This window comes from Lepidochelys kempii, chromosome 3 (genome assembly GCF_965140285.1).
Source record: "Lepidochelys kempii isolate rLepKem1 chromosome 3, rLepKem1.hap1, whole genome shotgun sequence".
NCBI classification, from domain to species: domain Eukaryota; kingdom Metazoa; phylum Chordata; order Testudines; family Cheloniidae; genus Lepidochelys; species Lepidochelys kempii.
This window is the reverse complement of record NC_136382.1, coordinates 117,177,131-117,200,804: the sequence shown is the minus strand read 5'-3', so window position 1 is coordinate 117,200,804 and position 23,674 is coordinate 117,177,131. Positions and strand designations below refer to the sequence as shown.

Below are 23,674 nucleotides of genomic sequence, written 5' to 3'. Positions count from 1 at the left end.
TCTTTTTCATGTTAGCTTATGTTGCTCAGGAAGGGGTTTAAGCTAAATAAAACACACAAAAATTCTTATACCTGAAAATGTGTAAACATAGGATTATACTGGAATAACTGTTAAAACTCTTCAATATTGACAAGCCCTTATTTTGAGCCTAGTTGCTCTGATGTGAGTATGGGGCTGAAGTGACCCAGGTGGGATCCACAATGTTTTTTGGGGTCTTAGGCTCAGATCCTTGAAGGTATGTAGGTACCTAACTACCTTGGAGGATCTGGGCCTTTGTGCTTGAGCTCATCTACAGTATCCATCACCATATATCGAAGTCATACCGGAGTTTGAGGAAATAAGATCCTTGTCCCTCAGATGTTTCACTTTGTTTCTATGCTGGAATAATGGAGGTTCTTACTGTTACCCATATGGAACAGCAACAAAATGGAAGAAAGGGAGTGTGTTAGATCCCTGAGCTTGCCCCCAAAGGAGAAAAGAATGCCTTTGCAAGGAAGAAATAGCTAGTGCTGATTGGTGAGATGGGAAGAATAGGATGGCCTGTCTTCTTCCCTAGCTTCAGTCAAGGTGTGTTCTTGTGCAGTTCATCCTGGGAAGAAATCCTCCCTGCTACTTCCAGAGTCAACCTCGGTACATGCACAAAAGCTTCTCGTCATTATTCACAGAAGGGTAGAGTAAGCCGGTGGTCCTTCCATCACTATGCAAGTGGTGTGGCAGCGTTTGAGGGAAATTCCACACCCTGTGCTATGTAGGTCAGGCTAGATGATCACTATGGTTCCTTCCAGTCTTAAAATCTCCCAACAGAGTAAGCCTGGCTGTGGAGTTCCAGCAGCCTTCCCACTGCCACTGAGTGCACGAGTGAAGCATTAGAGACAATGAGATGATACTTACCTTAGTGAAACAACATTTGACAGCTCGTGTATGTATGTGAAGATGTACTTACTAGTAAAGAAATGGTTCAATCTATCTCCCAGTGGACAAAAGTCATGTGTCAAAATCACTGCCATAATTCATACTCTTGTCGTCAGTCTCTGCATTAAACCCAAAAATTCGGAAGGAATGGAGAATGAACTGTCATTATCCCATAGATATAGGGCCTCAAGGTCAGGAGTGTGGACATATTGCTGGAAGCTTGCACTACTGCTGCGACCAAACATGGTTTGTGGAGAACCGGAAAAGGTTACATCATCAGTGCTGACTAACTGTGGCATCTCTAGTGGGCTTCTGATAAAGCCAGGGTAAGCTTTCTAGGGCAGGTAAGGTTAAGCAAAGAGGTGAGTTTTCTATTTGCTTTTAACCTGGGTTTATAAACTTTTGGGGCTTGCTCCTGAAAAGGCCAAAGCAAACTAGCACAGGGCTGAGACTGCTCTGTACTGTGGATAACCTAGTCACTGGACTGAAACATGAAAAATAAAGTGGTCAAAGCCTCTACACCATGCAGGGACGGAAGTGATGTAGATAGGGGCAGAAGTGATGTACAGGAGGGAGATGTATTAGGCAGAAGCAATGCAGATAGGGGACTGAAGCAGTGCATGGATGGGAAGTGTAGAGGAGCTGAAGCCATGTCCTGAGGGGAGGGTATAGAGCTGAAGCAATATATGTAGGTGACTGAAGTGCTATATGGATGGGAAGCATATAGTGGCTGATGGGAGGTGCACAAGGGCTGTAGCAATGTAGGGAAGGAAGGCATATAGGAGCTACAGCAAAGGGAGGTGTACAGGGGCCACAGTGATACAGGGGAACAAGGCGTATGAGGGCTGTAGTGATATATGTGTGGAAAGGAGGTGTATAGTAGTTGTAGCGATGCAGCAAATGGAGGCATACTGGGGCTGAAGGGAGGTGTACAGGGGCTTTAGCCATGTATAGATGTGAGGCATAGAGGGGCTGTAGTGACATATAGATGGGAGGCATAGAGGGGCTGTAGCGACGTATAGATGGGAGGCATACAGGACCAAAGGGAGTCGTACAGGGGCTGTAGTGACATGTTCTGGGACATGTACTGGGGCTGTAGAGATGTAGGGGAGGGAAGCATATAGGCATTGCATATGTAGATGCGGGGTGTATAGGGGCTGTAGCGAAGTAAGGGATGGAAGTGTATGGGGCTGTAATGATGTACAGAAGGGCCGAGTACAGGGGTTGTAGCAAGGTAGGGGAGAGAGTTGTACAGGAGCTGTAGAGATGTAGGAGACGGAGGTGTGCAGGGGCTTTAGCAATGTTTGGATGGGAGGGCTATACCAATCTATAGAGAGGTGGGGAATAGGGGCTGTGACAATGTATAGGAGGGAGGGTATAGGGGCTGTAGGGATGTATAGGGGCTATAGAGGTATATAACTACAAGAGGTACAGGAGCTGAAGGCATGTATAGGGGCTGTAGGGCTATATAGCTGGGAGGGGCGCAGGGGCTGTATAGGGGCTATAGGGCTATATAGCCAGGAGGAACGCAGGGGCTGTATAGGGGCTATAGGGCTATATAGCCAGGAGGAACGCAGGGGCTGTAGGGATGTACAGGGGCAGTAGGACGGTATAGCTGGGAGGGGCGCAGGGGCTGTAGAGATGTATAGCTAGGAGTACTGCAGGGGCTGTAGGGTGGCATAGCTGGGAGGGGCATGGGGCTGTGTAGCTAGAAGGGGCGCAGGGGCTGTAGGGATCGGAAGCTGGGAGGGGCACAGGGGCTGTGGGGATGTATAGGTAGGAGGGGTGCAGGGGCTGTGTAGCTGGGAGGGGCTGGGGGGATGTATAGGTAGGAGGGGCTGTGTAGCTGGGAGGGGCTGTGGGGGTGTATAGGAAGGAGGGGCTGTGTAGCTGGGAGGGGCTGTGGGGACCTATAGAAAGGAGGGGCAGTGGGGATGTATAGGAAGGAGGGGCTGTGTGGGTGGGAGAGGCTGTGGGGATGTATAGGAAGGAGGGGCTGTGTGGATGGGACGGCTGTGGGGATGTACAGGAAGGATGGGCTGTGGGAACGTATAGGTAGGAGGGGCTGTGTGGCTGGGAGGAGCTGTGGGGACGTAGAGGAAGGAGGGGCTGTGTGGCTGGGAGGGGTTGTGGGACGTATAGGTAGGAGCGGCTGTGTGGCTGGGAGGGGCTGTGGGGACGTATAGGAAGGAGCGGCTGTGTGGCTGGGAGGGGCTGTGGGGACGTAGAGGAAGGAGGGGCTGTGTGGCTGGGAGGGGCTGTGGGGACGTAGAGGAAGGAGGGGCTGTGTGGCTGGGAGGGGCTATGGGGACGTAGAAGAAGGAGGGGCTGTGTGGCTGGGAGGGGCTGTGGGGACGTAGAGGAAGGAGGGGCTGTGTGGCTGGGAGGGGCTATGGGGACGTAGAAGAAGGAGGGGCTGTGTGGCTGGGAGGGGCTGTGGGGACGTAGAGGAAGGAGGGGCTGTGTGGCTGGGAGGGGCTGTGGGGACGTAGAGGAAGGAGGGGCTGTGTGGCTGGGAGGGGCTGTGGGGACGTAGAGGAAGGAGGGGCTGTGTGGCTGGGAGGGGCTGTGGGACATATAGGTAGGAGGGGCTGTGTGGCTGGGAGGGACTGTGGGGGTGTATAGGAAGGAGGGGCTGTGTAGCTGGGAGGGGCTGTGGGGACCTATAGAAAGGAGGGGCTGTGTGGCTGGGCGGGGCTGTGGGTACGTATGGGTAGGAGGGGCTGTGTGGCTGGGAGGGGCTGGGGGTACGTATGGGTAGGAGGGGCTGTGTGGCTGGGAGGGGCTGTGGGGGTGTATAGGAAGGAGGGGCTGTGTAGCTGGGAGGGGCTGTGGGGACCTATAGAAAGGAGGGGCTGTGTGGCTGGGCGGGGCTGTGGGTACGTATGGGTAGGAGGGGCTGTGTGGGTAGGAGGGGCTGGGGGTACGTATGGGTAGGAGGGGCTGTGTGGGTAGGAGGGGCTGGGGGTACGTATGGGTAGGAGGGGCTGTGGGGACCTAGAGGAAGGAGGGGCTGTGTGGCTGGGAGGCGCTGTGGGAACGTATAGGTAGGAGGGGCTGTGGGGACGTATAGGTAGGAGGGGCTGTGTGGCTGGGAGGGGCTGTGGGGACGTATAGGTAGGAGGGGCTGTGTAGTTGGAGGGGCTGTGGGATGTATAGGTAGAAGGGGCTGTGTAGTTGGAGGGGCTGTGGGACGTATAGGTAGGAGGAGCTGTGTAGTTGGAGGGGCTGTGGGATTATAGGTAGGAGGGGCTGTGGGGACTAGAGGAAGGAGGGGCTGTGGGACGTATAGGTAGGAGGAGCTGTGTAGTTGGAGGGGCTGTGGGGACTAGAGGAAGGAGGGGCTGTGTGGCTGGCAGGGGCTGTGGGGATGTAGAGGTAGGAGGGGTGCAGAGGCTGTAGAGACGCAGGGTGATGATCACGGGTGGCTCTGGCTCTCTCGGACCTTCCCTGGGTCTTGCCCAACCTCTGGCGAAGGCTCCGGCCGCCGTGTGCCGGGGCGAGCTAGGACCCGGCGGCTCAGACACGCCGCGTCAGTGGTGGGGCCTGGGTCTGTCTCCGCCCCGCCCCCTTCTCCTGGCCGTCCAGTCCGATCCCTTGTCGGCTGTTTCCGAAGCTGGTGGGGAGCCGAGCGCCTTCGGCAGTTTCCGGGATTCAAGGGGAGCCACCCGAACGTTTCCGGCCATTCCCGAAGAGGTCGTGGCCGGAGACAGACTCGAGCCTCTTCGGTCTTTTCCGCCGCGGGTCGCTCGCGTGGGTCATGCGGCTGCTCGCGCGGACTCTCCTCGCGGGGCAAGGGCTGCGCGCGGCCCCGCCTCCGGCCAGGAGCTGCCGCGGGGCCGCCGCCGGGGCCTGTCTGGGCTGGGGACGTGCCGCGCAGCCGCCGCGGCGCCCGCTGAGCTCCTGGCCTGGCCTGGAGACGCTGTTCGCCGCGCCCGGGCTGCGCCGCTTCCTGGAGGAGCAGACGCGGGGCCGAGCCGGCCCCGAGCTGGGAGCGCGGGTCCAGCGGCTGTGGGCCAAGGAGCAGGAGTTGCGGGACACGCAAGAGCTGGCACGAGGAGGTGAGAGACCCCCGCAGAGCGCGAATGGCCCCGCCCCCTCTTTCTGGCTCCGCCCACCCGCCCCGTGGGATATCGGACGCGCAACCCCAGGTGCTGGGACTGAGCTTGCTGTGTGTGTGCGCCTGCGCAGTGTGCGTGCCCGTGGCAGCTAGCTCTGGGTTTGTCTACAGGGGGAGTTAATTCCTGATTAAATCTGGAATTAAGAGTGCTCGGTGCTTTATTGCATTTTAGTTTAATGCAGTTGAGATTAAGATGCTCCTGTTGCAGAATAAGAGCCTGCACACAAGGAGTTAATCAGCAATAGCTGTTCTGCTTTAAATTCACACTTTACCTTAAGCTGAAATAATTTCCCCAGTATCAGTGAGTGTTAATTGGGCTTGTGCCCCTGACGGTCCTATCTAGGCTAGGATTTAAATCCCCTTGGGGATCTGGGCCATAGTTCCTGCAATTGTTTTTTTTTTAAGTGAGAATCACAGGTTTCATTTTTGAAAAAAGTTTCCAGCCTTCAGGGATGGCAGAGAAAAAATTGCAAATGTGAACCCTAAAGGCTCTATAACCAGAAAAAAAATATTACTTTTAGAAAAACTCATGTTCTCGAAAAAAGAAAAGGAGTACTTGTGGCACCTTAGAGACTAACACATTTATTAGAGCATAAGCTTTCGTGAGCTACAGCTCACTTCATTGGATGCATTTAGTGGAAAATACAGTGGGGAGATTTATATTCATAGAGAACATGAAACAATGGGTGTTACCATACACACTTAAGGTGAGCTATTACCAGTTGGAGAGCAGGGGGGAAGAACCTTTTGTAGTGATGATCAAGGTGGGCCATTTCCAGCAGTTGACAAGAACGTCGGGGAGGGGAATAAACATGGGGAAATAGTTTCACTTTGTGTAATGACCCATCCACTCCCAGTCTCTATTCAAGCCTAAATTAATTGTATCCAGTTTGCAAATTAATTCCAATTCAGCAGTCTCTTGTTGGAGTCTGTTTTTGAAGTTTTTTTGTTGAAGAATTGCCACTTTTAGGTCTGTAATCGAGTGACCAAAGAGATTGAAGTGTTTTCCAACTGGTTTTTGAATGTTATAATTCTTGACGTCTGATTTGTGTCCATTTATTCTTTTACGTAGAGACTGTCCAGTTTGGCCAATGTCCATGGTAGAGGGGCATTGCTGGCACATGATGGCATATATCACATTGGTAGATGTGCAGGTGAACGAGCCTCTGATAGTGTGGCTGATGTGATTAGGCCCTATGATGGTGTCTCCTGAATAGATATGTGGACACAGTTGGCATCGGGCTGTGTTGCAAGGACAGGTTCCTGGGTTAGTGGTTCTATTGTGTGGTGTGGTTGCTGGTGAGTATTTGCTTCAGGTTGTGGGGCTGTCTGTAAGCAAGGACTGGCCTGTCTCCCAAGATCTGTGAGAGTGATGGGTCCTCCTTCAGGATAGGTTGTAGATCCTTTATGATGTGTTGGAGAGGTTTTAGTTGGGGGCTGAAGGTGATGGCATTCTGTTATTTTCTTTGTTGGGCCTGTCCTGTAGTAGGTGACTTCCGGGTACTCTTCTGGCTCTGTCAATCTGTTTCTTCACTTCAGCAGGTGGGTATTGTAGTTGTAAGAATGCTTGATAGAGATCTTGTAGGTGTTTGTCTCTGTCTGAGGGGTTGGAGCAAATGCGGTTGTATCGTATAGCTTGGCTGTAGACAATGGGTCGTGTGGTGTGGTCTGGATGAAAGCTGGAGGCATGTAGGTAGGAATAGCGGTCAGTAGGTTTCCAGTATAGGGTGGTGTTTATGTGACCATCGCTTATTAGCACCATAGTGTCCAGGAAGTGGATCTCTTGTGTGGACTGGTGCAGGCTGAGGTTGATGGTGGGATGGAAATGGTTGAAATCATGGTGGAATTCCTCAAGGGCTTCTTTTCCATGGGTCCAGATGATGAAAATGTCATCAATGTAGCACAATTAGAGTAGGGACATTAGGGGACAAGAGCTGAGGAAGCGTTGTTCTAAGTCAGCCATAAAAAAGTTAGCATAAGCATTCTTACAACTATAATGCCCACCTGCTGAAGTGAAGAAACAGATTGACAGAGCCAGAAGAGTACCCAGAAGTTGAGCTGTAGCTCACGAAAGCTTATGCTCAAATAAATTGGTTAGTCTCTAAGGTGCCACAAGTCCTCCTTTTTCTTTTTGCAAATACAGACTACCACGGCTGCTACTCTGAAACCTGTCATGTTTTTGAGGGGCCTGACTCATGATTTTTTAATGTTTGCATGTTGGCAGTATTGAAGTTTTGTGTTAATATGTGTTAGCCAATGCATTCTAAAAACACTTATCTTATCCTAGTGTGCGCAGGCCCAAAATTAATATTTTCTAACATGGTATATTTTCCCCAGACCATAAAAGATCATAACTGTCACTTTGCAAATAGATGATGGACTAAAATTTGCTTGTATAAGCTCTTCATGGAACAATTACAAATGAAAAGAGTGAAATAGAAATAATTCTACCACCTCCACCTGGCAATCATTTGACTTTTTACTCATCAGCTATGTCTATGCTATGGGGACTATAGTGGCATAGTTCGGGCGCAATAGCTATGCCTGTATAATCTCACAGTGTGTAGACACAGCCTACAGTGATGGAACAGGTTTTTTCAGTTGCTGCAGAAACACTTCCTTCCCAAGCAACAATTGCTAGATCGACACAAGTATTCTTCCATCAACCTAGCTGCGTCTAGACGGGGGATTAGGTTGGCATAACGACAGTGCTCAGTTGTGTGGATATTTCACAGCCCTGAGCTCTGAAACTATGTAGAAATAAGTTTTAGTGTAGCTCAGGCCTTAGATTGTTTTGGTTGCATTAGTTATTTCACTGCAGTGAAGATATAGCCTTAGACCTCATTGTCACTAGGAAAAAGATATATATTAACATGTTAAAATCCTAATGTAGACAAGCAGTTGTACTTTTAACACATTAGCTGATTGAGGTAAACCATAGTGGGGAGCCTACAGTTTACTTGACTAGCTAAGATTTTAAAACTAAAAATAACTTTGACTACACCAGGGTTTTAACACATATTAAATTAATTTGTTAAAAGCATACCTTCTTTCTTAGTGATGGTAAGGCCTTAAAGGGCTTTTGGATGTTCTAAGCTAACTTGACTAAGCTAACTTAATTCAAAACTTCACCTTTTTTTTTCCCATTAAGATATGGCCCTATAATTTACAACGGGTAATAGAGAGATTTATTAATTTTATTAAGATAATGTTGAAGTAAAAAGAAAACGGTACAGAGTTTAGGCATAGAAGTTTCTGGTTATCAGGGAATAAGGTACAGATTATCAAGGGGTGCGAAATTCAGTTTAGGAGCGGGTGGCATAAGGAATACATAATCTGCAGTCTCCCTGATTTGGGGTAAAAGTTTAACGGGTCAAAGAACAGACATTGAGTTATGGGGGTGTGTTGTCCATTTAATGGCTATATTCAGGTGTGGAGTATAATGAGCGGATATGATGATGAGGATAGATCTAACCTCATTTGGTGGGTTTTAATGTTCAGTGAGTTTATGGTTCCAGTTCATATGTTCCAATGGAAAAAGTCTCTCAGTCCCTTTCCCATAGTTGATGCACGATGTCGTACCGGCTCACACCTCCTGGTACTGTCAGTGGCCGGTGATGTGTTCGATGTAGATGTCCTTGGACCATCGGATGGTGTCCGAGACCATGAGGCTATTACATTACCCATGCTGTCTCTCTAATAGCCTGGGACTGACACGGCTACTACGCTACATCTAATGGGTAATATTGAATTTAGTGAAGAGTGCCCAATCAAGGTTTTACACACTTCTCAAGCCTCTAACATGAGGCTTACATGGTGCTGAGAGCCTGTCTATAAATGCAGATCACCAGCTTTATTTAATGATCCTCCCTTTAAACATACTTGCAGGTCAATTTAGAATTGAGCGTGTGTGGGAAATAATGCAGCCCCAGTAACTGTACAGTGCACAGCATTTTCCTTCTAGATAGAGGAGGAAAAATGAGATACAGTACAGCTACTGTCTTAATCACAATAAAAAATCATGTATTGGAAATCAGTTTTGAGTCCACCCATCCTTATTTAGAGCATCGTCTGGTCTTTTGAGTATGCATGACAATTTATGCTTCTAACCTGTATTAGCATATATAGCAAATAGGCAAACACCACCTTCTGCACTCTTTACCAGTGTTCCCTCGGAGGATATTTTTATTTGCCTGAGGCTGGCAATGTAGCAGAGCATCTTTTCTATGTTGCTCTAGGCTTGTTGTGTCAAAAGTTTAATTCAGACTTAAATTCGGAAGCCAACAGAAGTAGCAGGGGAGTGAAAGGCTCTCAGCAAAGAGTAGCAGTGCAGCCCAAGCAATGAAGTGTAGAGAGCAGACTCATTGAAAGAGCTGCTCTATATCTACTAACTGAACTGGGGAGGGAAGGAGTGTGTGTGTGTAACGCACACCTGCTTAATCCATGCTGATACTGTTTCCTTATCGCTCACTGCATTCAAGCAACAGACACTTGAGGGTATATTTACACAGGTGTAATTGTAGCCCAGGCAGGCATACCCACACTAATCTACCTAGCATGGATAACAACAGTAATGAAGATGTGGTGACATGGACTTCATTGCAGGCTACTCACCTGAGTACAAGCCCACTAAGGACCCTGGCTACATACTTGAGCTAACCTACACTGAATGCCATGTCTTCACTACTATTGTTATCTATGCTAGCTGGATTAAAGCTAGTGTGGATATGCCTACCTGCACTCCAGTCACACTTTCATTTTCTGAGTAGACCGTACACAAAGAGCCTTCGCCTTTCAGTGGGGTCATAGTGTTTTCTTAAGAGATTGTCTTGGGTGTGGTGTTTTGTTGTATGTGAAATTATATTTGGTAGCCTAAGGGCATGTCTACACTGACAAAGTTACAGCTCTGCTCAGAGAGCGCTGAAAGGAAACTGCTCTTGTGTTTTCACACCGTCAGCTGCCTGTGCAATAGTGTGTTCACACTTGCAATGGTATTTGGAGCAGTACACTCTGGGCAGCTATCCCACAGAGCACCTCTTCTGCTGCTAAGACTTGTGGGAAGGCAGAGGCGGTTGCGGGGCATCCTGGGTCCTGTCCCAATGCGTCGTGATGCATTGCTTCGCATCCCAGAAATCCCTGAGCTTCTGTCCACCTTTGGCGCAATCTTTCAGTGGTTTCTGTACTGCGTGCCCTGCCTCTTCGGGCTGCAGGAATGGATCCTGAACTGCTCACCAGTATGCTGCTCGCTCTGACAACACGTCATGAGTGGCAGTGGAATTATTCCTTAAACTACAAAGGCAAGAGGAGTGCGACATTGATCTCGCCACACGTAGAAGCTACGACACAAGATTGCTTGTGGCATTCACAGAGGTGCTGACCATGGTGGAATGCCGCTTTTGGGCTCGGGAAACAATCACTGAGTGGTGGGATCACATCGTCATGCACGTCTGGGATGACGAGTAGTGGCTGCAGAACTTTCGGATGAGGAAAGCCACATTCATGGGACTATGTGATGAGCTCGCCCCAGTCCTGTGGTGCAAGGACACGAGAATGAGAACTGCCCTGCCATTGGAGAAGTGTGGGGCGATTGCACTGTGGAAGTTGGCTACTCCAGACTGCTACTGATCAGCCACTAACCAGTTTGGAGTCAGAAAGTCGACTGTTGGACTCGTGTTGATGGAAGTGTGCAGGGCCATTAATCGCATCCTGCTCCAAAAGACCGTGACTCTGGGCAACGTGTGTGACATTGTGGACGGCTTTGCAGAAATGGGCTTCCCTAATTGCGGAGAGGCGATAGTTGGCACGCATATTCCAATTCTGGCACCCGACCACCTTGCCACTGAGTACATTAATTGCAAGGGGTGTTTCTCAATGATTCTCCAGGCACTTGTGGACCACCGTGGGCATTTCACAGACATTAAGGCAGGCTGGTCCAGAAAGGTGCATGACTCATGCATCTTTTGGGAACTCTGGCCTGTTCAAGAAGCTGCAAGCAGGGACTTTCTTCCTGGACCAGAAGATCATTGTAGGGGAAGTTGAAATGCCCATTGTGATCCTGGGAGACCCCACCTACCCCTTAATGCCGTGGCTTATGAAGCCATACATGGGGCCACGTGCTGTATGCCCCATAATATTTGTGAAGGGAAGGGTGAAAGCTTCACTCAGGGCTGAACCGTAGAGGCTCAGCACCTAGAGGCTAAGTTTGAACAGCTAGAGACCAGGGCTATTAGAAGGGCACAGCGCAGGGCCATAAGGATGAGGGATGCCTTGAGACAGCAATTTGAAGCTGAAAGCCTCTAATATTTGTTGCTATGCTCGGGAGTGCAGCGTTTGTAATGCTAGGAGGTGATTTGGTGCACATGATGCAATAAAGGGGTTTAACATAATTGTATGTTGCTTTGCAGTGCTCTTTTTGCTTTCAATTGATAAAATAAAGATTGCTTTCAAATCAACACAATTCTTTTATTAAAAGACAACAATCAGAGGAGAGTCAAACAAAAAAATACATCTGCAGGGAGGGGGATGGGGGAAGGGAAGATCGCAGGGGGAGGAGGGGTCCCGGGATGCCTAAAGATTTGTGTATGTCCAGGGATCATATCCAACCTTCTTCTTTGGAGTATAATGTGGGTACTGTACTTCAGCAGGGCCAAACTGCTGAGGGAATGGTGTTGAGTGCAGTGGGAGTCCATAGTGCCGGACTGTGAGGAGGGAGGAGTGGAATGCTGCGGGTAGAGACTGGAGCCAGGAGGTTGATAAGAATGTGTTGGGGGGGATATGCATGGGAAAGAGTTTTGCAACAGCAGCTGTAGGGGAGGGTGGGCACAGAGCTACTCAGTTTGAAGAGCTAGTATCACCTGGATCGTGTCTGCTTGGCACTCCATAACGTTTAAGAGCTGCTCCGTGGCTTCATTCTCACGTGCTGTGTTCTCCTTTCGGTCCCTCTTCTTGCTGTCCCTCCACTCCTTCAATTCCTGTTTCTCGGCAGCAGAATGCATCATAACCTCATGCAGAAAGTCCTCCTTAGTTCTTCTTGGCCACTTTCTAATTCTGCGCAGCCATTCAGCTGCTGCTAACAAAGAGGGAGGCTGGGCTCCCAAGGTCATCTCTGTGAAGTTTAAACGCAACGTTTTACAGAAGCAGTATTCTTTGCAACACAGACAACACTGATTCAGTGCTTTAAAACACAGCCAGTACTCTCACACCTGTCACTAACTGGCTGATCCCAGGCAAGCACACATGAGCCACAAGACCCCCAAAATGGTGAGTAGCCGCAGGGGCAGGGTATATCACTCTTCCCGGACCCTGCTGTACAGTGGGGACATGGCTCTTGGTGAGAGCCAGCACTGTTGGGGGGCTGATAATCATTCCTGTCCCCACACTTTCCACAGGATGTGATCATTATGGAAGATATCTTGCTGCTGAGGGTGAGCAGGGAATCTGGGGAGGGTCTTCTCCAAGCCTATGGCTTCCGTCCTGGCCCCTATGCAGCTCACATGTGTGCAGCAATGTTTCCCCTCTTCCCCCCCATGATGGCACAGTGGTGTGGGAAAGTTACCGTTAATGGGGCAAGAAACAAAGCAGCTCTGCCCAAGAACCTGCAGCAGTGCCAGCAGATTGCCCAGTATCTCCACAAGAGTTTCCTGGAGATCTCTGAGGGAGATGCCTGTGAAGTGAGGGAGTCAATCAACAGCCTGTTCCGCCACTCAGAGTAGGCATACAGTGGGAGACAAGTCTGCTTTCTGCCATCCCCCTGCCCCCAACAACTCGTTTCAGCAATTCCCAAAATCAAATCCACTTACCAGGGGCCTCCTCTCCTGTTTGCGCTTCGCCAGTCTCCGACAGCTGTGACTGGCTAGGCTCCTTCAGGGTAGAAAAGAGCTCATGGCTGCATGCATCTCTGGCCTCTGAGTCGTCATCTGCTTCTGGGTCCCCCGCCACATCCTCATCCAAGATTTCCTCCTTCTGGCTCAGTCCCGTCTCAACTGGCACGTGAGCCAGCGAAGTATTCACAGAGGCCTTCGCAGTGGAGGTGGGATCACTGCCGAGTTTCGTGTCCAGCTCTTTGTAGAACCGGCAGCTTGTGGGCGCAGCACTGAAGTGGCTGTTTGCTTCCCGCGCCTTGTAGTAGGCATTGCGCAGCTCCTTCACTTTGACCCTACATTGTAATGTGTCCCGGTCATGGACCCTTTCTGTCATGCATCGTGAAATCTCTGTCGGTATCATTCTTCCTACGGATGGAGAGCAACTGGGACTGGACAGCCTCCTCTTCCCAAATACTGATGAGGTCCAGTAGCTTGGCATTGCTCCAAGCGGGGGATCGCATGGTGCATGGAGCAGACATGGCCACCTGGAAAGATGCGCAGACACTACTGCACACATCACCAAGCAAACAGGAAGGGGACTTTCAAATTTCCAAAGGAATTTATGGGGTGGGGATGACGATTGGTCACCTGAGGGCAGGGCAGTAGAGTTCAAACCGATGACCAGAGAGGCGAGAACAGGCATTGTGAGACAGCTCCCAGAGGCCAATCGCAGCGCTGTAATCGCCACGGTGTCAACAGTGGCATTGCAGCGCTGTAGCCCCAGCACAGAAAGCTGTACACCTCTTGTCGGGGTGTGGTTTTTTGTTTTGTTTTTTTTTAATTAAATCGCTACAACTGCACAGTTTCTGTGCACTAAGTGGCCTGGCAGTGTGTACACCTTGGGAGTTATAGCGCAGAAAGCTGCTTTACTGGAGAGAAACTTGCCAATGTAGGCAACACTTAAGTCTAGGTAACAACATCTTGCTGGCATAGCTGTGACCAGCCCAGCAATACTGGCAAAATCCTGTGTAGACATAGTTATATAAGCAAAAGAGTCCTTTTGCTGGAATAGCTTTTGTCATTTGGGAAGTTGTTTAACTATACCTGCAGAGACCTCCTTATGCCCTTATAAATTGCGTCTCCAATTGGGCCTCTGCTGATATAGCTATACCAATATAGCTGTATCGGCAAAGCCTTTCTAGAGTAGGCTGGTCCTAAAATAAGCTTGTGTACAAATATTGGTAGTATCTAAAATCAAGCATGGTCAGGAATTTTTTAGTGAAACACTATTCCAGTAAATTTTTTAATGATAGGTACACAATAGTTTTCAACTTTCAACATTAAATGTAATTTTTTTCAGCTATTCTACATCAAAAGTGTTTGATTTTACATTGAAAAGAAACTATTGTTTAGAACTCTATGCTTTGAAAACATTTTTATGAGGTGACTGGTAATGGGATATAAAGCCTTCAACTTCTGGGTTACCATTCGGAATCCAGTCAAGGTCAGAAGTGGCCAAGAGTTACTGCAATATGATGACCGGTTTGGCCTGTGTGCTAGCTAAATGTACGTAGTATTTTTAGTTCAGTATCCCGTGGACTGGTGTAAGCTTCACAAAAACTACCACCACATTGGCACCATTCTTGATAATTGCAGAAGAACGATAAAGGATTGAATGGGCATGACAAATATAACAGTCCCCTTCATTGCTAGAAGTGATAATTGCAGGTTGTTTAAAAGTCTGTCTGGGCTGGATTAATTTATTTTAAGAATTGCTTGTAATATTCAAGAAATGTCATCTGTGCTGAGGGGTGGGGTAGAGGTGAGAATGTTGTGATTCAGGCAAACCCTTAGGTAAATAGAGAATTTTAAGATTAACTCCTAGGGCTTGTCTACACTTACATTTTATAGCGCTCTAACTTGCTGGCTCAGGGGTGTGAAAAATCACCCCCCTGAGTGCAGCAAGTCTGAGCGCTTTAAAGCGCTAGTGTAGACAGGCTATGCTCCCAGCACTTAGAGGTAATCCCCTCATGGAGGTGGATTACCAGGAGCGCTGGGAGAGCTCTCTTCTCTCCCGGTGCTTGCACACTACCACACTTGCACTTCAAAGGACTGCCGTGGGAGCGTTTTGAAGTTTCCAGTGTAGCCATGCCCCTAGTTAGTTTTCACGTTTCTTTCTGGATAGAATAAAGAGATATTGAATAGAGTGGATCTCCCCATATCTAATCTAGACAATACTAGAAAATACTATTAAAAATAATTATTCAACTCTATCATGTATCATGGCAAATGTTAGGGTAGCCCAATGTGCAGCAAAGCACGGGATGGACTAAGGTCTAAGGTAATCGCATATCATATTTTTCAACTTTTAATGACATGCAAAATATATTTTTATTCAGTAAGAAGTGTGGTTCATCATACAGCTATTGTGGAGGGAGGATTAATGAGATTGTGTAAATCATAGCTCTTGAGGATTAACACACTCCGATATTGCAGGTGAGAATGAAGATTTGCAGAAGCTTGCAGAAGAAGAAATAGTTTCCTGTCAGGAAGAGATAACTGAATTGAAGCGCCAGGTATAGTCCTTTGTAAAGTAACGGCATATGTCCGTCTACTATTCAAAGTTAAATGAGCACTAGCCAAATCCTGTCCTCATTTATAACCATACAACTTCATTCAAATTAGTTTTTCATTTTTTATAGTTGATAGAATGAAATACCATCCCATGTTTGAAGTGAAGAACTGCAAAGTTGACATATTATAAAATCACAGAAATACAGGGCTGGGGAAGGGACCTTGAGAGGTAATCTAGTCCATCCCTCCATGGACCAAATATCCTTAGACCATTCCTGAAACCTGAAAAGCATTTATTTGTATTTATAGAGCAACTATGTGAGCACTTCTCAAGAATGTCAAACTATAAATGCTAATAAGGCTTCCTCCTTTCTCTGGCTGCAAGAGAAACAGTTACTTAGTTTTACTGCTTATATATGTGCCCAGGGCCTTTATCAACTGATAAGGGCAAATACACATAGGATCATTGTGAGAGTAGGCTATTGCTTTTACAAAAGACATTTGTAAACTATGTAATAGTTCCCACTTGTTAGTTTGTATAGGCATCTGCATAGTAGTAACTTTCATCAAAATCATTCCCTCTGGAATGTGCATGATAACAAGTTAAAAAGTTATTGCTTTTTTCTAAATCTGATCTGTTAAAGAAAATTGATTAATTTTGCCACATGCTCATCCAGCACCAAAATGACAGTTGGTTTATATGCTTATTTTTTTGTAAACATACAAAAATGTATAGATTTACAGGAAGAATAGATAGGACAAAGATATTGATATAGAGAAACTTTACTCAGTACAAGCAAGCAGTAATGGGTGAAAACATTACAGGGAAGTGTTTGAAGCGAGCTTGGTCCAACGTGTAAAATTGTTTTATAAAGGCTATTAATGACGTATTTTCAGGTTTTAATTTCAGGGCATTTTTAATTTGTGACTCAATACAAATTCACATCTCTCCTGATTTAAAAGAAATAAAATAAAACAAAACAAAAATCCTCAACAGCTCCATGACACACTTTCGAACTTTTTCAGTCATAGAGCTACTTAGTTGATAAGCTAGTACTGAGTTAAAAGAAGATCTGTTTAAAAAAGACTTTCCATTTCCAGATATTGGTCAGTGATTTCTGCAGTCTCCAGAAGCAGAGGCCTCTTCTGGCTGATGGAAATCTGCGCAAGGTTTTGTTGGTCATCTTGAAGGGAGCCTTTCACCATCACAAACACAAAAAAGCCTTTTCTCAACAAACGCACACTTGACTCCAGTTAGTCTTCAGGGAGGTAGTGTATTAACAAAAAGGGCATTAGACTGGAAGTCAGGAGATTTGGGTTCTATTCCTAGGACTTCCATTGACCTGCTGTATGACTTTGAGCAGGTTATTTTGCCTATACAATGAGGATAATGATACTTACCTTCCTTGAAGTCTACCGAGAAATGCTAGTAAGTATTATATATTCATGTATTAAAGGGAGTTGCCTGGGGAAAATTATAATACAAAAATGGAGGCTGAGCTTAAAACGCTGAGTATGGAGAAAGAGCATTAAGAAAACTACCTACTTGGAGAATGTTAAGGAGCTACTGTAACAGACTGCAAAATAAAACGATTGCCAGCTTGCATGACATTTTCATACCATCTGAACATACTGAAATATTTCAAAAAGAAAAGGAGTACTTGTGGCACCTTAGAGACTAACCAATTTATTTGAGCATGAGCTTTCGTGAGCTACAGCTCACTTCATCAGATGCATTCATCGGATGAAGTGAGCTGTAGCTAACAAAAGCTTATGCTCAAATAAATTGGTTAGTCTCTAAGGTGCCACAAGTACTCCTTTTCTTTTTGCGAATACAGACTAACACGGCTGTTACTCTGAAACCTGAAACATTTCAAGTATGCATTGAGATGTCAGGGGAAGAAAATCTTAGGGTATGTCTACACTGGCAAGTTTCTGTGCCACAAGTTATACCACTTTTATTAAAACGCTGGAATTAAACCGCTGTTGGGTGTCCACACGGTGCTGCTTGTGATACTGGAGCACATCCACATTAGCAGCTCTTGCAATGGCAAAGACAACAGTGCATTGTGGTCGCTATCCCACTGTGCAACTGGCCACAGGGTGCTTTGGGGAGGGTTTGCAATGCCTCATGGGGCAGACACAGCATCACATGATGCAGGTTTCCCAATCCCATTGTTCCATGGGCTTCCTACTACATTGCCAGCTGCTTTTCAGCTGAAGTGAGGGGGTAGCAGAGGAGAGTGAGTATGTGTGGGTGTATGGGGTGGTGGGGGAGAGACTGTGTTTTGGGGGACAGAGAATGTATCAGCATGCTGTCTTGTAAGTTCAGACAGCAGCAGGAAGCAACCAGTCCTGAGGCAGTCGGAGAGGGAAACCCCAACAGCAGCCCTTGCCTTCCTCCCTGGGCTCACACACACACCCCCTCTGTGTTCAACAGCAGGAGCATTCCACATTAATGGTTTGCTTTGTGTCCCAGAGCAGATCAGCACAGCACTCAAGGGCTGTCAGAAACAGTGCTTTGAAAGGGGAGGGGCGCGTGGCTCCAGGGCAGCCGAGTTCAAAACAATAAGCAGAGTGGTCACTTGAGGCATTATGGGACAGCTCTGGAGGCCAATTACAGGGCAGAAAGCAATCAAGCGTTCACACTGGCAATAGAGCGCTGGAGCCTCTGTGCAAATAGCCTTATGACTCTCCTGGTGGTTTTTTGCAGCGCTGCAACTGAGGAGTTTCTGCGCACAAAGTGGCTTGGCAGTTTGTACATGTCTGCAGTTTGAGCGCAAAAAGCTCCTTGACTGGCAAGTTTTTGCGCAGTATAGACAAGCCCTTAAACAGGTAAAAAGGTGTGTTACTTTTTGTATTTACAGATAGTATTGCATTTGATTCCTTCAGAAGAAACAGACAAGAGTGATTTGGTCATGGAAGTAACTGCTGGCGTTGGTGGACAGGAAGCCATGCTGTTCACTGCAGAGATATTTGATATGTATCAACAATATGCTGCATATAAAAACTGGAGATTTGAAATACTGGAATATTTTCCGAGTGAAATAGGTTTGTAATTAATGCTCTAATAACTAGACTAGAAAAGTTGTATAGTTAAAAGAAATTTACTTATATGAGGGTTTTGTTGCTTGCCTACCTACAACTTCACTTCTAAATTTAAGTAAACAGAATCAGTGAAGCTGTTTTAATATATAAACAAGATTTTACTCAATTTTTACTGTGAGTATGAAATGGCATTTCTACTGTTTCACAAAGAATGAAGATCTATAGCTTCACACAATGTAGTTGGCGTAGCTTGAGAAAAATAAATATTAATTGATGTTACATGTTTGGGGTGAATATATCTGCATAGTGGTACATTTATGTATTCTCAAGTATATTTTTTATTGATTTGGACACAGTTGTTTTATATAGCTGTTTAATATTCTTGTTCTTATAATACCTTCATTCTGTTGTATTCTGAATGTTTGTTCATTGCTCTGGGTGCTTTGACACAGAGAGGGGCACTATTTAATTAAAATTATGTTCAATGACTAAGCTGAAATATCTTGAATTTATCTGAAATGTTGTCTTCTGCCAAATATTTTCTCATCCATTTTAAGTTTTTTGTTTCAGTAAAAATGTTCAATAAAACCTCACTAGTCTGCACCAAAAATGTGATATTTCTCAATATCACACACGTGCTCAATTGTAAATTCACCTGGACAGTAAGTTTAAAGGTTGAACCATTCCATAAACCTGATGATCTCCATATAACCATATAACTCTTATGATAAAGGCTTAAATAGTGTGAAAGACCTTGACCTGGCACTCTTCACTGAAATGAATATTACCCTTTGGGAATTATAGGGACATATCTTAATGGGCAAACTTACAAGTACACATGTATTTGGTTGTTGCATGCATTTGTACTTCTGAAAATATAGATCTGGTTCCTTTGTGAAACCCATCCTCTTGGTAAGCTAGACTGGTGGTCACTTTCTGACTATCATAAAATGATCCTTGTGACTCCATCTTAATGAAGATAGGATTTATTCATTTGTATCTTTTATTCCATCTAGTAAAGTTTAAATTGTGTAACAGGATTTTTTTTAAAAGCAGAAACATTAAAATATGTAAAACTGGTCTATGCTACAGTCTTCTTCAGTTCTTTTCTCATCAGCTGATCAATTTGGACTGCTAGTTGCTAATGACCATGATGAGCTCAAATTTTCTATTACTTCAGAATTTCCTTCTAGAGATGTTATTGTTAACTGGATTAATCAATTCCCCATGTGCTAATTCTTAAACATGCCAAGATTTATAGTTCAAGGACATCCATCAGGTAGACTAACTGTATCACAAGTAAACTGATTGTTATGGTCAAGCATACCCAGTTTGCCAGTAAATTAGCTTGCCAAGTCACAGTACAGATGGTATCAGGCATTCCTGTGGGTGTGCCTTAGGTGTGGTGGTAGTACTTTGTTTCTTAATCAAGTTAATTAATGTCCATTCTTGTTTTTGTTTCTTTTATTTCCACTTGCTGTGGTAGCTTCTGATTAAATACGAATGGTTTACTAAAGCAGATTAACTCCCTAAAACATTTCACAAAAGACATAAATGTAGGTTCACCAAATGGTAAACAAATAAGATGTTTGACCTGTATAGCTCGTACATCTATTTTGGAAACATAAAAACTTTTGGGACAAGGCATGGGAAATGTAGGGGAAAAGCTGAATCACTAGAATCCACTAGAAACTGACTTAATAATCACTAAAACCATAGCACTGTGCCCTTTCAAAGTATTTTTACTGTGATCATCAGCCAGCTTCCTCTTCAGCTAGCTATGCAGAAGAGATACTTTATTTAGCTTTTTAATTAGAATAAACGTGCTTAAGCATTAATATTATAGTAAGCCTAAATTCTGTGTAATTGAGCAAGAATCCCTGAATATACAGCAATAAATCTTTAGCTCAGTCTGATGATGGCCATATTTATACAATTGAAAGATTTCACAAGAATTGTTAGCATGGAGAGCATATGTTAAACTTTCAGATTTCTTTGGCAGCCATTCTTATTTAACAGACATATCCAAATTGTATCTTGGATAGCTGTATTTATTAGTGTTAAGTGGTGGATTTAATGTATAGCATTAACATAATAAACTGATACATGCTGACAAGTCACTTAAGCTATAAAGTTTGTTTAATTATGCATTGAGGTAACAAAGTGATACACTTACAAATTCATATAAAACCCTATTTTATTGGCAAGTATGGGCAACATTTTTAAAAAATCACCAGGATAGGTCAAATGGCTTTGTAAGGGAGCAGGGAGGGAAATGATAAGGTTGGCATACAGACGTTTAAAAAAAAAATTGGGATCCCTACAGACTGACTTAATGGAATCAAAACTTATTTCTTTTTTTGTGAGAAAATGTTAATAGAATATTAAGAGTCTGCAGAGAACAGCAATATTTGCAAAACCTTTAATTACAGTTGTCAAACACCAGTCCCACAGTGTGGATCCGGCCTGCTAGATGTATTTTTGGTGGCCTAGATTGCATAGTCAGATTTCTACACTGTTTTGGCTTTCATTTTAGAAAGCTTCTATCTAGCCCTTGAAGAGACAACCTAACGTATACTGACAGGTTTCAGAGTAGCAGCCCTGTTAGTCTGTATTCGCAAAAAGAAAAGGAGTACTTGTGGCACCTTGGAGACTAACAAATTTATTTGAGCATAAGCTTTCGTGAGCTACAGCTCACTTCATTGGATGCATTCAGTAGAAAATACAGTAGAAAATACAGTGGGGAGATTTATATACATAGAGAACATGAAACAATGGGTGTTACCATACACACTGTAAGGAGAGTGATCACTTAAGGTGAGCTATTACCAGCAGGAGAGTGGGGGGAGGAGGGGGGAACCTTTTGTAGTGATAATCAAGGTGGGCCATTTCCAGCAGTTGACAAGAACATCTGAGGAACAGTTGGGGGGGGGGGGGGGGGAGGAGGGAATAAGCATGGGGAAATTGTTTACTTTGTGTAATGACCCATCCACACCCAGTCTCTATTCAAGCCTAAGTTAATTGTATCCAGTTTGCAAATTAATTCCAATTCAGCAGTCTCTCCTTGGATGTGCATGGGCTGAAATTGTGGAAAAGCAGCATCACTTGCCCCATAACCTCAGCCGTGCAGAACACAATGCCATCCACAGCCTCAGAAACAACTCTGACATCATAATCTGACAGAGGAGGTGCTGTCATCATCATGAATAGGTCAGAATATGAACAAGAGGCTGCTAGGAAGCTCTCCAACACCAATTTATACAAGCCATTACCCTCTGATCCCACTGAGGGTTACCAAAAGAAACTACACCAGTTGCTCAAGAAACTCCCTGAAAAAGCACAAGAACAAATCCACACAGACACACCCCTGGAACCCCAACCTGGGGTATTCTATCTGCTACCCAAGATCCATAAACCTGGAAATCTTGGACGCCCCATCATCTCAGGCATTGGCACCCTGACAACAGGATTGTCTGGCTATGTAGACTCCCTCCTCAGGCCCTATGCTACCAGTACTCCCAGCTATCTTGGAGACGCCACTGACTTCCTGAGGAAACTACAATCCATAGGTGATCTTCCTGAAAACACCATCCTGGCCACTATAGACGTAGAAGCCCCCTACATCAACATTCCACACGAAGATGGACTACAAGCCATCAGGAACGGTATCCCCAATAATGTCACAGCAAACCTGGTGGCTGAACTTTGTGACTTTGTCCTCACCCATAACTATTTCACATTTGGGGACAATGTATACCTTCAAATCAGTGGCACTGCTATGGGTACCTGCATGGCCCCACAGTATGCCAACATTTCTTTGGCTGACTCAGAACAACGCTTCCTCAGCTCTTGTCCCATAATACCCCTACTCTACTTCGCTACATTGATGACATCTTTATCATCTGGACCCATGTAAAAGAAGCCCTTGAGGAATTCCACCATGATTTCAACCATTTCCATCCCACCATCAACCTCAGCCTGCACCAGTCCACACAAGAGATCCACTTCCTGGACACTATGGTGCTAATAAGCGATGGTCACATAAACACCACCCTATACTGGAAACCTACTGACTGCTGTTCCTACCTACATGCCTCCAGCTTTCATCCAGACCACACCACACGACCCATTGTCTACAGCCAAGTTCTACGATACAACCGCATTTGCTCCAACCCCTCAGACAGAGACAAACACCTACAAGATCTCTATCAAGCGTTCTTACAACTACAGTACCCAGCTGCTGAAGTGAAGAAACAGATTGACAGAGCCAGAAGAGTACCCAGAAGTCACCTACTACAGGACAGGCCCAGCAAAGAAAATAACAGAATGCCACTACCTATCACCTTCAGCCCCCAACTAAAACCTCTCCAACACATCATAAAGGATCTACAACCTATCCTGAAGGATGACCCATCACTCTCACAGATCTTGGGAGACAGGCCAGTCCTTGCTTACAGACAGCCCCCCAACCTGAAGCAAATACTCGCCAGCAACCACACACCAGAACCACTAACCCAGGGAACCTATCCTTGCAACAAAGCCCGATGCCAACTGTGTCCACATATCTATTCAGGGGACACCATCATAGGGCCTAATCACATCAGCCACACTATCAGAGGCTCGTTCACCTGCACATCTACCAATGTGATTTTTGCCATCATGTGCCAGCAATGCCCCTCTGCCATGGACATTGGCCAAACTGGACAGTCTCTACGTAAAAGATTAAATGGACACAAATCAGACGTCAAGAATTATAACGTTCAAAAACCAGTCGGAGAACACTTCAGTCTCTTTGGTCACTTGATTACAGACCTAAGAGTGGCAATTCTTCACCAAAAAAACTTCAAAAACAGACTCCAACAAGAGACTGCTGAATTGGAATTAATTTGCAAACTGGATACAGTTTAACTTAGGCTTGAATAGAGACTGGGAGTGGATGGGTCATTACACAAAGTAAAACTATTTCCCCATGTTTATTCCCCCCCCCCCCCCCAAGCTGTTCCTCAGATGTTCTTGTCAACTGCTGGAAATGACCCACCTTGATTATAACTATAAAAGGTTCCCTCCACTCCCTCCCCCCCCCCCCGCTTGCTGGTAATAGCTCACCTTAAGTGATCACTCTCCTTACAGTGTGTATGGTAACACCCATTGTTTCATGTTCTCTATGTATATAAATCTCCCCACTGTATTTTCTACTGAATGCATCCAATGAAGTGAG

At 45.7% G+C, this 23,674-nt stretch overlaps 1 protein-coding gene across 4 annotated transcripts in view; it reads left to right on the top strand.

The window, feature by feature from the left end:
- The first annotated feature begins 4,597 nt into the window (after nucleotides 1-4,597).
- Nucleotides 4,598-23,674, top strand: part of MTRF1L (mitochondrial translation release factor 1 like) — a 26,578-nt gene continuing 7,501 nt past the window's right edge. Inside the window, exons 1-3 of one of the 4 annotated variants that reach the window (XM_073337702.2) lie at nucleotides 4,598-4,973; nucleotides 15,331-15,410; nucleotides 18,276-18,459. In XM_073337702.2, coding sequence (XP_073193803.2) covers nucleotides 4,673-4,973; nucleotides 15,331-15,410; nucleotides 18,276-18,459 — 565 coding nt within the window. In that variant the 5' untranslated portion in view covers nucleotides 4,598-4,672. Of the gene's footprint in view, nucleotides 4,974-8,669; nucleotides 8,773-15,328; nucleotides 15,411-16,509; nucleotides 16,838-18,275; nucleotides 18,460-23,674 lie in introns of those variants that run through there. The other 3 variants (XM_073337703.2, XM_073337705.2, XM_073337706.2) reach the window with 3 other exon arrangements.